The 14,607-nt window shown below is 37.7% G+C and overlaps 1 protein-coding gene across 3 annotated transcripts in view; it reads right to left on the minus strand.

Annotated features, from left to right (window-relative positions):
• Nucleotides 1–1,068: 1,068 nt before the first annotated feature.
• zdhhc21 (zinc finger DHHC-type palmitoyltransferase 21) overlaps nt 1,069–14,607 on the minus strand; it is a 33,789-nt gene continuing 20,250 nt past the window's right edge. For all 3 annotated transcript variants that reach the window (XM_006629736.3, XM_015345134.2, XM_015345135.2), the window contains exons 7-9: nt 13,280–13,396; nt 6,533–6,576; nt 1,069–5,289 (exon numbers count right to left, since the gene is read on the minus strand). In XM_006629736.3, the coding sequence (XP_006629799.1) occupies nt 5,157–5,289; nt 6,533–6,576; nt 13,280–13,396 (294 nt within the window). In that variant the 3' untranslated portion in view covers nt 1,069–5,156. The remainder of the gene's footprint in view (nt 5,290–6,532; nt 6,577–13,279; nt 13,397–14,607) is intronic.

The following is a 14,607-nucleotide window of genomic DNA, read 5'->3' on the forward strand; positions in this document are numbered from 1 at the left end:
TGGGAGGCTAAAAGTCAGCAAAGACACAAAAGGTCAAGATCACACTCCCTGTCCACCAAGCCAGTGGACATCATGGTGATGTATAACCACAGGGCAATCAGTGCAGTGTTTCAGAAGCTGCGTTGATGCACACAGCCATGATGCGGCTACACTTGACAAGCAGGTGACAGTCCTGCTATATCCAGACTGGAGGAGGAACTGAAGTCCCTGTATTCTCTGCTCATCTTGCACCGTGATGACAAGTAGCTTTATTCTCTTCACTGATGTGTTGCAGCACTTCAGGAGCAGACTATCCATGAGTTGTGTCCCATTATCAAACCTGTTTGCTTTTAAAAAGACAGTGAAAGCATAAATGGGGAAAGGCTGATGAAGTAGGTAATAGAAAGGTTATTGGTAATATTCAGACTTTGAAATTTGGAAGAACATATTTTTTTTTGTTATGGGGAATGATGTGAACGTTAACTTTAATGATAATGTCAATATTACTGAGCACTGCAATCTCACGTAGGGATGGGAAGTACTAAATACTAAAATATTCTTGTATACAAGTCCTACTATTACTAAAAGTGGTACTCTTGTATTAATATAATGTTTTTATTTAAAAATTAACCAACCCTCAGATTGTGTCCTAGGCACATAACACGTTTCACTATTTTTGTGTGCAAACACTTCATCATCCATTTGTTAATGTGGAACACATAAACAACCCATAACTCATATACAATAAACTAATAACTAATAAACACTAATAAGGCAACGCAAATCAAGAGCAGCTTACAAGAAGAACAAGAAGGAATAATAAAAAGATCTGCTGATAAAAGAAATGCTGTCCATGCTGACACAGTGCATGCTTTTGGACTTACTCCTTTCTTTTTCCCACAAGAGCAATTTCTTGACATTTCTGATAGCTCCATGTTATTATTTCTAGGTTAGGACAATTTCTGGGTTATCTGTCCCTTAAGAAACAACTTAACATAAAATCGAATGAAAATGTAAAGTAAAAACATTTTAACAAGCAACCATCCCAGACTGTTAAAACCACTTTCCCAAGGAAACACTTCAGCCAGCTTGTGCTAATAAATTGTTTATTTAAAAAATAAAACCATAATAAATTACAGTTCTGGAATAGGATCTCCCATAATCACAATGTAAAGAAATCTAATATAAATAAAGCCTTTGCAAAAATAAATAAAAAACATAAAAATCAATATAAAAATGCAGTTAAAACGGCACTTACTGTATATTACACCTGAATAATAACCCTTTTCTTAATATTGCTGTGCACAGCAATATTAAGAAGATGCTGAACACTAATGCATAGTTATACCCACTATGTTAACACAGACATAATAAACACTAAGGATACAGCACAACAAGACCAGTAAACCTTTGGAAATTAATCAAAAACATGTTTCACACAAAGCTTAAACCTTGACATTTAACCACCAACTCAACTGAAGGGTTGTCCCAGGAAACTAGACCTTTTTAATTATCTAGATTCTGTTTCACTAATGCCACATTTAAACACATATCAGAGAAGCAATTATATAGACAAAATTAACTTTTCACAGGACTGTTTGCTTTCATGCAATGCTAAAAGTTGATTGAATGCAGTGACTTTATATTTTAAAAAATGATTTAGTCTATCTGCTTCACTGAATGAGTGTCAAATCGACTACAGAGTTGACATCATATATATAATGTAGAATTTTGTGCATATATTGAAGATAAAAGGTTCACATGTACCCATAAATATAAGATTAAATGCTTAACTTGTCAAGATCCACGAACAATTTAATATCATAAGGTTGGTTTCCTAGAACTTCCTTCCTAGAGGGCAATCTGAAACAGTTTATAAACGGAAACACGTGCCTGTCACCTAGGAAGCAACCTCTGCTTGCTCTTCCTGAAAGGATTAAATTGTCATAGACAATATGATATAGATATGTTATATAGATATTGCACATATTACATAAGATATTATATAACATGTTATATAGATATTTAATCATGCAGCCTTTTAAGTAATATCTAAATACTCAATAAAGAGATCAAGTGAGAACCGAGTCCCCATGTGTACACATAACTAGAGGGACTGTAATAAAGATTTGTTTGCGTGCTTCCTTTCCTATTTGTTTAAACAGGGAAAGGGGATTCAAATTTAGGTCATGTTCTATGACATGTTCAGGGAAAGCAAGTGTCCACAGCCTCTGAAATAAAACACACAGTTCACATTTATACATCTTTTAAAATTTCCCTCCAGAATGCAAATGTTTGGAAAGTGAATTTAATCATATTAAACCATTTGGGGACCCTGACAGGCAAGCAGAGGAATTTCATATTATATCATTAGGTATACAGGAATATGAACTCTATAATCTACAGAGGTAGGATTGGGGTTTATTAAATCTCCCTTGAGAGCAAAACAGATTTTGCTTCAGTTTATACTTTTAAGTTGCACCTTAAAAGCTTTTTGTTAACAATGAACTGACTTTCTGGAAGTGAAAACTCTGCTGGAAAAAAAACCCTATTTAGTGTAAACGGGGCACTTTCTCAACATGGTGAAGGCAAGGTCACACAACTAGCAATTCAACGGGATGGAAATACTATGAGAGCACAGCTTTAAGGGTACTGTTTTTTTCCCAGAAAAAAACTTAAATATATTTAAATAAGGACTTGTATCGTTAAAAATCTATATATAAAATCTATACTACAAATCCAATAAGACAAAACTACAAGAACATTTCTACATTTAATGATACACCATAACTTTAAATGTACTAAGAATTATGAGACCACAATATCAACTAGTAAAAATTGTGAAATCCTCTCTAGCTTTTTAAAACTGATATAGAAATATAAATATATGTGTATTCTTTAAGTCTAGGTAGTAAATGTCTGAAGAACTGAATCAACTGAAGAAGCTGGTGACTTTGTGTAGAAAGGCTGAAACAACAGTTCCCCTGCTTAGTATCAAAAAGCACTAAGGAAATCATAATCTTCCATTTTTACCTGCTCACTTACAAAGAAATTACTTCCTGGGATATCTGAATGAACTCACCTAACATAACATGATGGTTTTTCCCCTCTTTCTCAGCCTATCCTTATTGCTTCTTGATTTTGGAGTGTGTTCACTGTATATTTGGGACACAATTAGCTTCTAACATTTTTGGAATTTAAATTTGTACAGCCGATGCAGCTGAATAAATAGTTTTTGCTGCTTTTGGTCAATAAGTAAAAGGAATATTGGAGAAAAATGTCTTAAAAGAGCATGGAACACATCAAAATTATCCTTGTTGCTCCTAAAGGACATTTATTTGAGAGCACAGTAATTCAGAGCAGCAAGTGCAAAGCTTAGTAAAGGAATGCCAAAAATGTTCTCCTAAATTTGAAGTTACAAAACCATGACCAGTATGGACTTTTAATAACAGGGGGAAGGTTCTTTACTTTTAAATATTAGTCACATGTTTAGATTCAATATTGCAGCTAATCGCAGGACAGTCCACCACGCCAACAATGATAACCTAACGTTACAGTCTCTTTGGTTTCTCAGTGTTAAATGTGGTTGACCATGCTCTATCACAATACTAACTGTATACAGAGGCACTTAAGACTTTATTTTTGGATGTGTAAAACAAACCAATCCCACAGCACAAACCAGTGAGTAAACATCAAACGTATTTTCTTTCGGAGTCACAGTTTTAGGTGTAATAAAATCAGTTACAGGTTTGACTTTGACTTTGAGTAAATCTGCGGTTAAGTGAGACACATGATACAGAGCATGCCACTGGTGAAAACACAGACCTGTTAAAATGTCACAAAAAACATTGGCTGAAACAACGCAATGCACAAAGCTTGCGCATAGCTGAACTGATAAAGCATGTCTGCTTCAATAGTAAGGAGTACTGGGGGTGACATGTCAGGACCTTGGTCCAAATGTGACGTTCCATTGTCAAAAATACAGGCAACTTAATGCTTTTTTAAATATGTGATCATCTTTCACAGTTTTTAATTCTATACACAAAACTACCTTTTCAAAAGAAAAAAACAGCAGTTACAGACTGTGAAGATTATGCTAAATATTAAAATATCATACCAATTGATATAGAATTTCATTGACAATAACTCCCCAGTGTGACTTCAGCTTTTAAAGAAATGCAGCCAGAACAAGAAAGCAAAACACTTGATTATATAACCATATATCATCTGGGACACTATCATGGAGTGTAAAAAGAAAAATTCTAAACAGCTGCCTCCAAAAAGAATGCATGCGATTCAGCACTTTTTTAAGGATTTAAAAAGACGCACTTGACAGACAGATTAAAAAAGGCCCCTCAAAAAGAAAAAAAAGTAAAATAAGAAATAATAAACCAGAAAATTAAATCAACGCAATTATTTCAAATACATTTTCACTTTTTAGAATATGTTTGATAAGAAATGTTGTGTTAACAGGTATAGAACCATTTGTTCCAATCTGGAGTAGACTGCAACAGTAAAATCAGCTCAAAATGTGCTATACTTGGCTGAGATACTTGTCGCCCTTAAGCTTGCCAGAGGTCACAGCTCAACTTCAGACCTGTCAGCCTCAATCCCATAAACGCTGACAAAAAGGCCGATCATCCTGAGGAGCCTGCTTGGCACCAACACCGTGTCACATGGTACACATATAACCCAGGGGTGCTGTGCCAAGGCCTGAACAAATGAAGGTTACCCAGGAAACGGAGAAGACACGCAAAAAAAAAGTTTCAACCCTCATCTCCCTTTGACAAAATCAATATAATAAAAGAAAGGAGGGATTAATGATAAGGCCCAAAGATAATGGCTTTTATATTAAGCAGGACAAAGACCTAGAGACTCAATAATATCTTCCTGGATTCCATTTTTAATCTTAAGGGTTTTTTGATAAAAAAGGCTACACATTTATATATAGGTTTCAGCTGGAATGGGGGAAACAGAAAAAACAACTACTTCTGTGCCCCACTCTTTTGTGTCTGCTAAACAGGGAATCATTACTACAGCTGTTAAACCACAACAGCTTTGCAATATTGGGGGTTACAAGTTCAGTCTCAGAAAATTCCAGGGAGAAGTATGGTTATTTCCCCAAAACCTTTCAAAATGGCTTCCTGCCTTCTGGGGGCTGAGCTTCTTCCATCTGCCTATAGGTGACTGGGAAAGTCATAGAGGACTTGCAGAGGCTGCCTTTTCCTGAAAGGAAAGAACCACAGGATCTTCCAGCGTGTGCCAAAAACCTCCGCAAAGGTCTGCTGCCATGGCTTTCTGAGCCTGGAACTGGAGAGAGAGAGCGTCCGTGAGACCAGAGAGCACGCTCCCGCGGGGAGCTACAGTCAACCCCAACAACAGAAGGATAGAGAGGGAAAGAGGGAGAGAGGGAGGGGGCTTGGAGGACTGCGAACTGAAGGGGTTACTATGGCCTCTGCGTGATGCAGTTTTGGCCACAGTATTCTTCACACTCGCAAAAACAATAGGGCCGAACATAAGTACAAAAAAGTCTAAACACGAGTTGAAAAACTGAGGGCCAAACTAAGAACCTTTTTTGTGGCTTTAAAGCCGCTAGCGGTCAAGTAAAATAACATTCGGGGAGCACGTTACCTTCTTTTGTGTTCTCTTAACTGTTGTGCTGCTGGCGAACTACCCTTGACTCATTTATAAACCAGACAAAACAGTCGAGCCAAATTAGTCTTATTCAGCTGAAACCTTCAAAGCTATCCGCGCAGCCAACAGTCACCGAAAATGAACGTTCAGTGGCAACTTGCAAAAAATACAGATTTGTATTTCTTGATCAATCTGATTTGACTACATCACCCTTAAAATCTCTAAACAAAGACAGAGAAAATCTTTTACAAAAAACATCTAAGAGTAAAAGGAAATACAAGACAATAAAAAAGGAACACCTCAGCAATACAATAAGCCTTTCTTTCTTATTATTTCTTATTATAATATAATTCTGGTACAGCTGCTTCAACACAGGGAATTATCATAGTATGGTAATTGTGGCTCTTTGTAGCTTACTGTTGAAGCAAGATACGTCTGTTTTAAATACAATGCATTAGATTCAAACTTTTACCTTCAGGTAGGAAACTTTGCAAGCTACAGTGATGCCAAGAAACCCTTGAAGAAATATAATTCAATTATGTAAAATTTGTTTTATGTTATGCATAAGACTTTTTTGATTAATTCTGATATGTCATAGTGGTGTGCTTGGAACAAAGGAAACACTATTAGTCCTCAGTGGTTAACTCAAACAGTCTGGGTCACAGACATGACTTGTTTGACAACAAATAATGACAGGCACTTGCTGCCAAAAGCCTAACAGCAGACTGACAGCACAAGACACAGAATCTTGACTTTCTTCCTCTTCTTCATATTTTTAACCTTGGTCAGCTATGTCCTAAGGAAATATGGCCCCAAAGGAAATACGGCCATGGGTTTTCTGAATAAAAATTACATGCACCACCTTTTAAATCCCCATCTCTAAAATGAACAGGGGATAAATGAAGCATGGAATACTCACGTTTCATCATAATAATGTGACATTTTCTCAATGGTAGTCATGTCCTGTAAAGTAAATGAAAAAGACTTGTATTATCATTCTGCTGGCTGTGCAAGCCAACTGTTGTACAGCCCAGAGCTGCAGCCACAGGACCAGGAAACTCTGTAAAATGCACATTTGCTGTTAGTTACACACACACGTCAGACAACAAAACACCACTGTATGAGTTCTTTGAGAAATCATGAGGGTCAGACAGAGAGAAAAAGTTATGAGCCTATAAAAAGTATAAGAAAAAAGAATAATGGGCAAAAAAAGCAATTTCCTGATTTGTACAGCGTATCCACGAAGGCTTATTTTTATAACTTCTGGCAGAGGTGACACCGCCAAATATGGACTCAATGGGGGGTGAAAACTTATGCAATCAGTTATTTTCTGATACATATCATTTTAATTCATTAAGGAGGATCTGTAGAATTTTATTTCAACTTTGACATTACAGAGTGTGTTGATCTATAGCACAAAATTAGCTACATTATGATTCCATATTGTAACACAATGAAATATGAATAGGTCCAAGGGGGGCGAATACTTTGGATAGCCACTGTATGAGCCTATACCGCTGTAAGAATAAACCTTTAGGTTTGAGCAGGGAAGCAGGAGATCACAGATCACATTTAGCTTTTCAATGTGTTTCTAAAGTACTAAATACAGCCACAATCATTATATTCAAGTTCCCAACTGAAAATATGCAGAAAAGGTGACACATAATTTAGGCAAGAAGCAAAAGGTCAGTAGGATGAAAATCACAGGGAAGGTTCAATACTTCAAACAGATTACTTGCAAAAATACGTCTAAATTTCACTTGATGATTGAGAACATGTAATGCAGTTGAGAGTACTTCTCTCAACCCGTAGTCTAACACAGCAATGTTTCATGAGTCAATCACATGGAGGTTTTTGGAAATTGTCCCGGCAGACAACACATTTGACTACAAGCACATGAATAACAATTTAATTGGAAACAAAAAACATTCTCTCAACTGACATTGTACAGCAATGCAGATAATGTTTCCTTTCAGACTTGAAAGCACGGTTTTTATAAATGAATTGCTTGCAAATATTTAAGCATGAAAAACCTTTTCTGATTGCTCATCTGAACATTTCAGAGAAAGAAATAGAAAGGATTGGTTTGGAAATGTCCAGTATGTGGACAAAGTGGGATTTGACTGGCCCTCTGCATTCATGCTCGCGTCATAACTGCGGCACTGATTGAACTGTGATCTCTCTCTTGGACTCTTGAGATGCGAGAATCCTCCAGTATAAGATGTTGCAGACAGATGTAACTCCGAACCAGAGCCGTTTATGTTTCCCTGTCACAATCACCAGACTGCTGAGAGCCACGACTTCCTCATTGGACCTCGCATCACCTTCTTTCTGCACCTAGTAATGCGGAAAAAGCTGAGCTCTTCTTGAATCATCTGTAACTGCAGCCGGCTGTGCCATACCCAGCGGGTTACTTTGCTGTCTCCTGCCAGACCCCCAGCCCCTGTGACATGCTGTGAGAGTCAGAACAGACACCCTATAATTGCTCTCCACTTAGGGTGGCTTTCTTGTGTATATAAAGGCACAAGTTCCAAATGAGCAATGCATGCAGTTTACCACACTACAAAAAAACTACAGGTATCCAACTCCAGTGAAAACAGTGATATAACAATGATCATGGGGTGTTTAAGTTTACAGAAGAGATTTACTTGCAGGCATTGTCTTGTGGTGAAAATGATATGTGCCTCATGCATACGCAGTCTCATACACTGTTATTTTTCTTCTGTGAATCTTGAAACTAAATGCTGTACTGTACGACCTTAATAATTACATTCAATGCAACAAAATCAGAATATAAAATGGCAAATCAAAGCAGAAAATAAAGTATTTTTAGACAGGTTATTCTTCAAGAATAGTGCTACCACATTTCTAAACTCAGCAAATTCAAATGGCAACATTCTAAATTGTGTACATCACCAAGCGTGTGTGTTTATTCAAGTGACATACGGTAACTGATGTTCAGGCACATATTTCTCCAGCTCTTAAAAGCAGAAGCTTCTTTTGTTGGAGAACTATCTGGGGGTGTGAGGTATATTTTTTAACTATGACAGGAAGTTGGTATGTGGCCAAGTATGCCAAGTTCCTCCTCCGTGTTCTTCCTGTTCTCCCTCAGGAGGGGTCCTGGGCTTTGTGCTCAGCCAGTGGTCGAGTGGCATTTCCTGACAGCGACACGAGCCCCTGAGTAAGAACTGACACTAGGGGAAGGGTGCCTTCTACTGAGCCAGTAACAATGTCTGTCTTGTCCTGAGGCCACTCCTCTGCCATCGTACATTCAGAGGTCAGGGGTCATTCAAGTTTGATTTTTAAAGTAATAAGCTTGAGACTGCATATAAACAAAGGGGCTCATACGCAATTAATTTGGATCCTCTTCACAGAGGAAGTGTCAATAAAATCATATTAAGGTTTGCTGTTCAATTATATATTGCTGAGTTTCCTCCCATACAGTACGTAGCACTGAAAGATTTTATGTTGTTCATAAATATATAATATATAATAATCCATAATAATAAGTAGCTAATAATGATGTTTTTTTCATTTCTGACTTTGTTGTCTCTGAAATGTGTGAATAAAATCAGAGTTTTGATGGTCACAGGCAATGTTACATTAAGATTTAGACCCTTTACATCTTATTCCAGGTTTTATCTGAATATTTACTTATTTAAACCCATACTGTACATTTTGTTATTTTATTGATTTTCTTGTCCTGTATTGTTTTATGCATGACATGCTGGATACATTATCATCTCTTGTGTTTTGCGGGAGAACTTCCTATTGAAACCAGAGATGGGACACTACAGTTCAAATGAGCAAAGAAAACTTTTCTTCCTCATTTCAGCAAAATAATCACTGACTGCCACACTTCACCTTCTGTGCTCAAGTGGTGAAATACACAATCACAGAAGCACAAGAAAAACCTTTTTTTCTTTTCCGTGTGTATGATATGCACAACTGGAATATGAGCAGGTTAATAATTATGAATAAAATGTGGGGACTGTGAATTACCTCCAGAAACATCATAATGCCATTTCTTGCTTCAAATGATCTGTAACAGTCTGCTTTCCTCGAAGAAAGCTGGTGAAGCAGTAAATCAGCCAAATTAGACTGGACTGAATCAGAAAACTGTACTCTTTTTTGCTTTTGCCTCAGGCAAACAAACGGAACCACATGTGGAAGAACATCTGGATAAATTGAGGGACTTCCTTCATGGAATCTTCCCTTTAAACAAGAAATGTAAGCCTTAAAATCAGATCCCAGATTAGTCTCATCACAGGCACAGCTCTGTTCAAACATCTGGTAGCACAGGGTTGGAAGATCAGACTTTTAGATGGAAAATAAGATTAGGTTATCTGTTATTTTTAAAGGGTACGAGTAATTTCTAATTATTTTAACTGGGTCAGAGTTAATCCTCTTTCCCAGCCCTCACACGATGCGTTCAATTAAAGGATCACAGTCAAAAGTGATTATCCCGTTACCTACAAACCCATTCGAAGATGGGGATTTTCCTTTGATATGCTACTATAGACAACAGATTGTGAATTACCACTAAATACCTTCAACAAAATGTCAAAACAGCTAGGGATATGGGGATGTGCTTGATACTGTTTTGATTAAAACAGCGCAAGCAGTTTATTGTTTCACAGCAGAAATCTGTTACCATTTATAGTCCACATTATAAACACAGGAAACATTTCCTTAGTTTAGCAGGACAGATTCTCAATTCTTCATCTCCTGCCTTTACAATCAAAAAGCATTGTCATAATTGGCCAATCTTTATCACTATTTTCTTTGAAATGTTTTAACTAAAATACCATACTGTAAGTACATTATTATCTTTGTATCTGTACACCTTAAATTTTATTTCATTATAGGGAGTCTGGGTAGGACTGGATTTCATACCTAGTGATAATGCAGCTCTTCTAAGGTATGATAAAAGGTATTCAAACAGAAGCAGGCTAAAATTAAGCCTCATGCAGGTTTAGTGAGGATATTAGGATGTGCCAGCAACTGGCAGGTTCCCATAAAACTAAATTCTCTTAAGAGTATTAGAGACATCACTTCCCTGTTTTATACAATTTATATTGAATGGTAAATAAACAGATGTTTTATTTAGAACATCAGCAGAATCTTAACATGAATTAAAAAAAACATGTTTTATAAAAGTACACCACAAGTCTTACCAATTTCTTTCAGAGCAACCCAACATTTCCATATATAATTGCCTCTGATAATGTTATTTAATTAGCTTTGACACAAAGCTTCCAGTTAACTGCCTGTGTATAACCAGCTAAATACAAAATATTTGTATACTTATACAGTATATCTTAAACTTGTGGTATTGTCCACTGATATAATGACTGATAACAGATTAATTAAAGAAATCTTGCTCTGATGAAATCTGACACCATGTTTTGTTTGGATAAGTTCTTTCCAAATTATCATGGTCACAAGGAAATATACTGAAGGACATAGGGAGAAATCTATGTGGAAGTGCATTTAAAATCGAAAGGAGGCACTTCTTTAACCACGGAGTTGTGGAAGTCAAGACGTTGTAAAACTGATATCTTGGTTTCTTTCCAGAAATGACTGGGAGAGATCCATGGATCTACTGGAATGGCGTCGTCTTGTTTATAACTGGGCACATGTTCAGAATATTAATATAGCTGATAAGTCTAAAAAGAACCTTGAGGGTGAGGGTTAAAGAGATCTTTGTAAGAATCGTTTGTCACGCAGGGACGTAACAGTTCTCCATTAATCCAACTGATTTCACCAACAGATCTGCTGTATAGTGGAGTGGCTGGATGAAGGCTGCCATAGGTCACCAAGGTGGGTGCTATATTTCAGTGTGAATGAAGTGTATGCTCTCCTTATGTGAGGTACTTTGGGATTCTTTGCAATGAAAAGTGTGATACAAATGTAAGGATGTGACACAGTGGTTAGCATTGGTTAGCACTCTGTCTGCATGGAGTCTGAATGTTCTCCCCCTGTGTTCATGTGCATGTTCACTGTGTGCTTTGGTTTTCTCCTACACGCCCAAGACATACTGCTACAGTAGGGTGACTGGCCCTGGTGTGTGCGTCTGCCCTGCCATGGCCTGCAGTCCCATCAAGGGTGTACTCTGCCTTGTGCCCGTTGCTTGCTGGGCCTGGCTCTGGTTTCCCCTCGACCAAGAACTGGATTGCTTCAGAAGATGAATGGATGGATGTTCTGGGACATCCAGAAGGGAAAACTTGCCCTTCTCAATCATTTTTCTCTATGAAATAATATTATTTGAGGGAGATTAAATCATATTTCGTCTTCTGATCTGTTCCTATGCGATATCGCATGCCACCAGATCAAGTAATCCATAATATACACAAGCCTCTATCCTCAGGGAAATGCAGAACACACAGGCTGACTGGCACTGAAAAAAAGTGTTGTTTTTTTCTACAAGGACAGATACTCCCATATTGAAAATAACATGTCTCAATCATTTTCTTCCTGTTCCCTTAAAATACTTTAAATTGATCATTTGAAAAACACAGTTGGTGGTACTCCTTGCACAGATTTTCATAGGCCGTGCTCTCTTACTATTTTGGCACAATTCTTTTCTGGAAATGCCACCTTCAGTTCCTTCAGTTTTTCATCCTTTGCTGCAACAGCATGACACATAGGGCACAAAGCAATATAGAGCAGCAGCAATGAAGTAAGAAAACTGCTTCTTGAACACTCTGATTTTTGCAGGAAAATTGGGGTGCTTGAGTTGTGTATTTAAACAACTCAATATTCCAATAAAATTGGAAACGCAATGTCTAAATCTTCAAGTAACCCTGCCTGTAAGCTCTGCATCACTTAATTCTAATTCACAGTATTCTGAAAGCAGTGCTTTACAGCGTATTAATCACATTTAATCAAAATCTAAATACAAAAAGAAACATTCCTCCCTTGACAGAAATTTTGGTTTTGTTCCCTGCTGAAGGAAACTCTATTACCATCTCTTTTCAACTTGGTATCATAATACCTTTCAAAATGAGTGACGTCCGTCAATTTAAAGGGAAACTGCAATGCTGTTTTTAAATTTTGGGGTTAGAAAGAATTGATGTGTGCATTGATGAGTGCATTTTAAACCACAATAAAAGTAAAACATACACAATAACTTGTAAGACCTGCAATTTACATGACAAAATAGACAATTTCCTGGTACGTGCAGCGCCATATTCTGCGATTCAGAACAAGGCAGCAACACGTTTGGTGAGGTGAAGCAACCCTGTTACATTGTAAAGAAGCAGGCTTGTGAATACATCTCTTTCAATCCAATAGAAATATTGCTCACGATCTTGCAGACAAACACTACTTGTTAACTCTGGACACAGATCACGTTAGAACATCTCTATGGTGAACTGTCTGCTGTACAACCTGTACATCAAATTACGTTAGTTCTTGTGGTGACTAGCAAGGAGGAAGAGAAGCTTTACATCACAATTCACGCAAATTCTCGATCTCGCCCCTGGCAAGACCTGGAGCTAGTGACAACAATGGCGACCATACAGCACTTTCAGAAAGTGCACACTTTGCGTTTATTTCAAAACTTGTAAAATTACCATTAAATCATTTATTTTGTTACCAAGGTTTAATAACCGGTCGGAGAAATTGGGACTGAGGTTCCCCTTTAACTGTGTATGTTACTCACTGTGAGTATGCCTGTTATCTGTGTGTAGAACAGGCCGCTAATCCCAGCAAACATCAGCAGACCCATGAACGCAGATATCCGCAGCAGGGCCAGTTCATGTCTGAATAAAAGCAGCTCCTAACACAGAACAGAGAGCAAAGATTTGTTCAGGCACACATGAACAACAGACTCCAGCAAATCACATATGGCAGTTAATCTATTGTGTATGTATCACAGCATATAGCGACCAATGTGTATATTTAAAAGTATTCATTACCACAGACAGCCTTATTACTTTATCATCAGAGTTTATCATGATTCCACACCAGCGCAAAGCTAATTGTCTTCCTCACTGGGGGCCTGTTTATATAATATCACAATCCCACAGACTCCGATTGAAGTGGCTTGCCATCTCAGCAGATCGGGCACACTAAAACAGGTTCCAAAAAGTTAAGCTTTCCCTTTCGCTGCTTGGAGAACGTAGAGATAACAACATTATCTCGCTAAGGCAGACAGCTCAGAGGAATTCAGTAATTCACATCTGCCTAATTTAAAAAAAATACATTCATTGGCAAAGCTTTTTTTACATTCCTTTAAAGAAAAATGACAAAGTTATTGATGTGTCCAAACATTTTATTTGACGTCAGTGAGACACATGCAAAACATGAACTTGAATATGCGAAGGGTGTGTCTCATTTTTACTGGCACTGCAAAGGTGAATAAGACCTTAACAGTAACTGCATGCATCAGCAGAACCAGTAAACAACAGGATTTCTATAAGGTTCTTCTGCAGACAATCCTGTACAGTTTTATAGCTACATGGATTCGTAGCCGAACACAGGTTCAGGTGAACTCTTTCATCGTTAGCTCTGTTGTCCTCGCTGGCGTAGCTAAAGGAAAAAGGGCAGAACACGAAGGCTGCACAGACTCATGACTCACATGGCTCTTGGTTCCCGACTTTAACACAGGCTTAGGGCACCACCTGTGTGGAGTCTGCATGTTCTCTATTTGTCCACCTGGGAGTGTACACATAGTGCAGAGTACACGCCTGACCACAAAGCAGTGCTGCCTGGCACCCTGTGCTTCTGGGACAGGCACAGGGTGGCCAGTGCTCAAGGGCACCAGGAAAAAGTGCCTTTCTGATAATGCGTGGATGGAATAACACACGCATTTCAATCTGCAGAAGCTTTTGTTTTATCTATCTGTTTTATCAAATTTTGTTCAAAAGATGAATTTATTCAATCTACATTAAACTATTTTACTGTAAGTACACTAACATATTTAAAAATGTAACAGGTGTGAAGCAGGCGTTTTTAAACCCACTTGTGTTTCTGCTGTAACCCTACTTA

Source organism: Lepisosteus oculatus, chromosome 1 (assembly GCF_040954835.1).
Source record: "Lepisosteus oculatus isolate fLepOcu1 chromosome 1, fLepOcu1.hap2, whole genome shotgun sequence".
NCBI classification, from domain to species: Eukaryota; Metazoa; Chordata; class Actinopteri; order Semionotiformes; family Lepisosteidae; genus Lepisosteus; species Lepisosteus oculatus.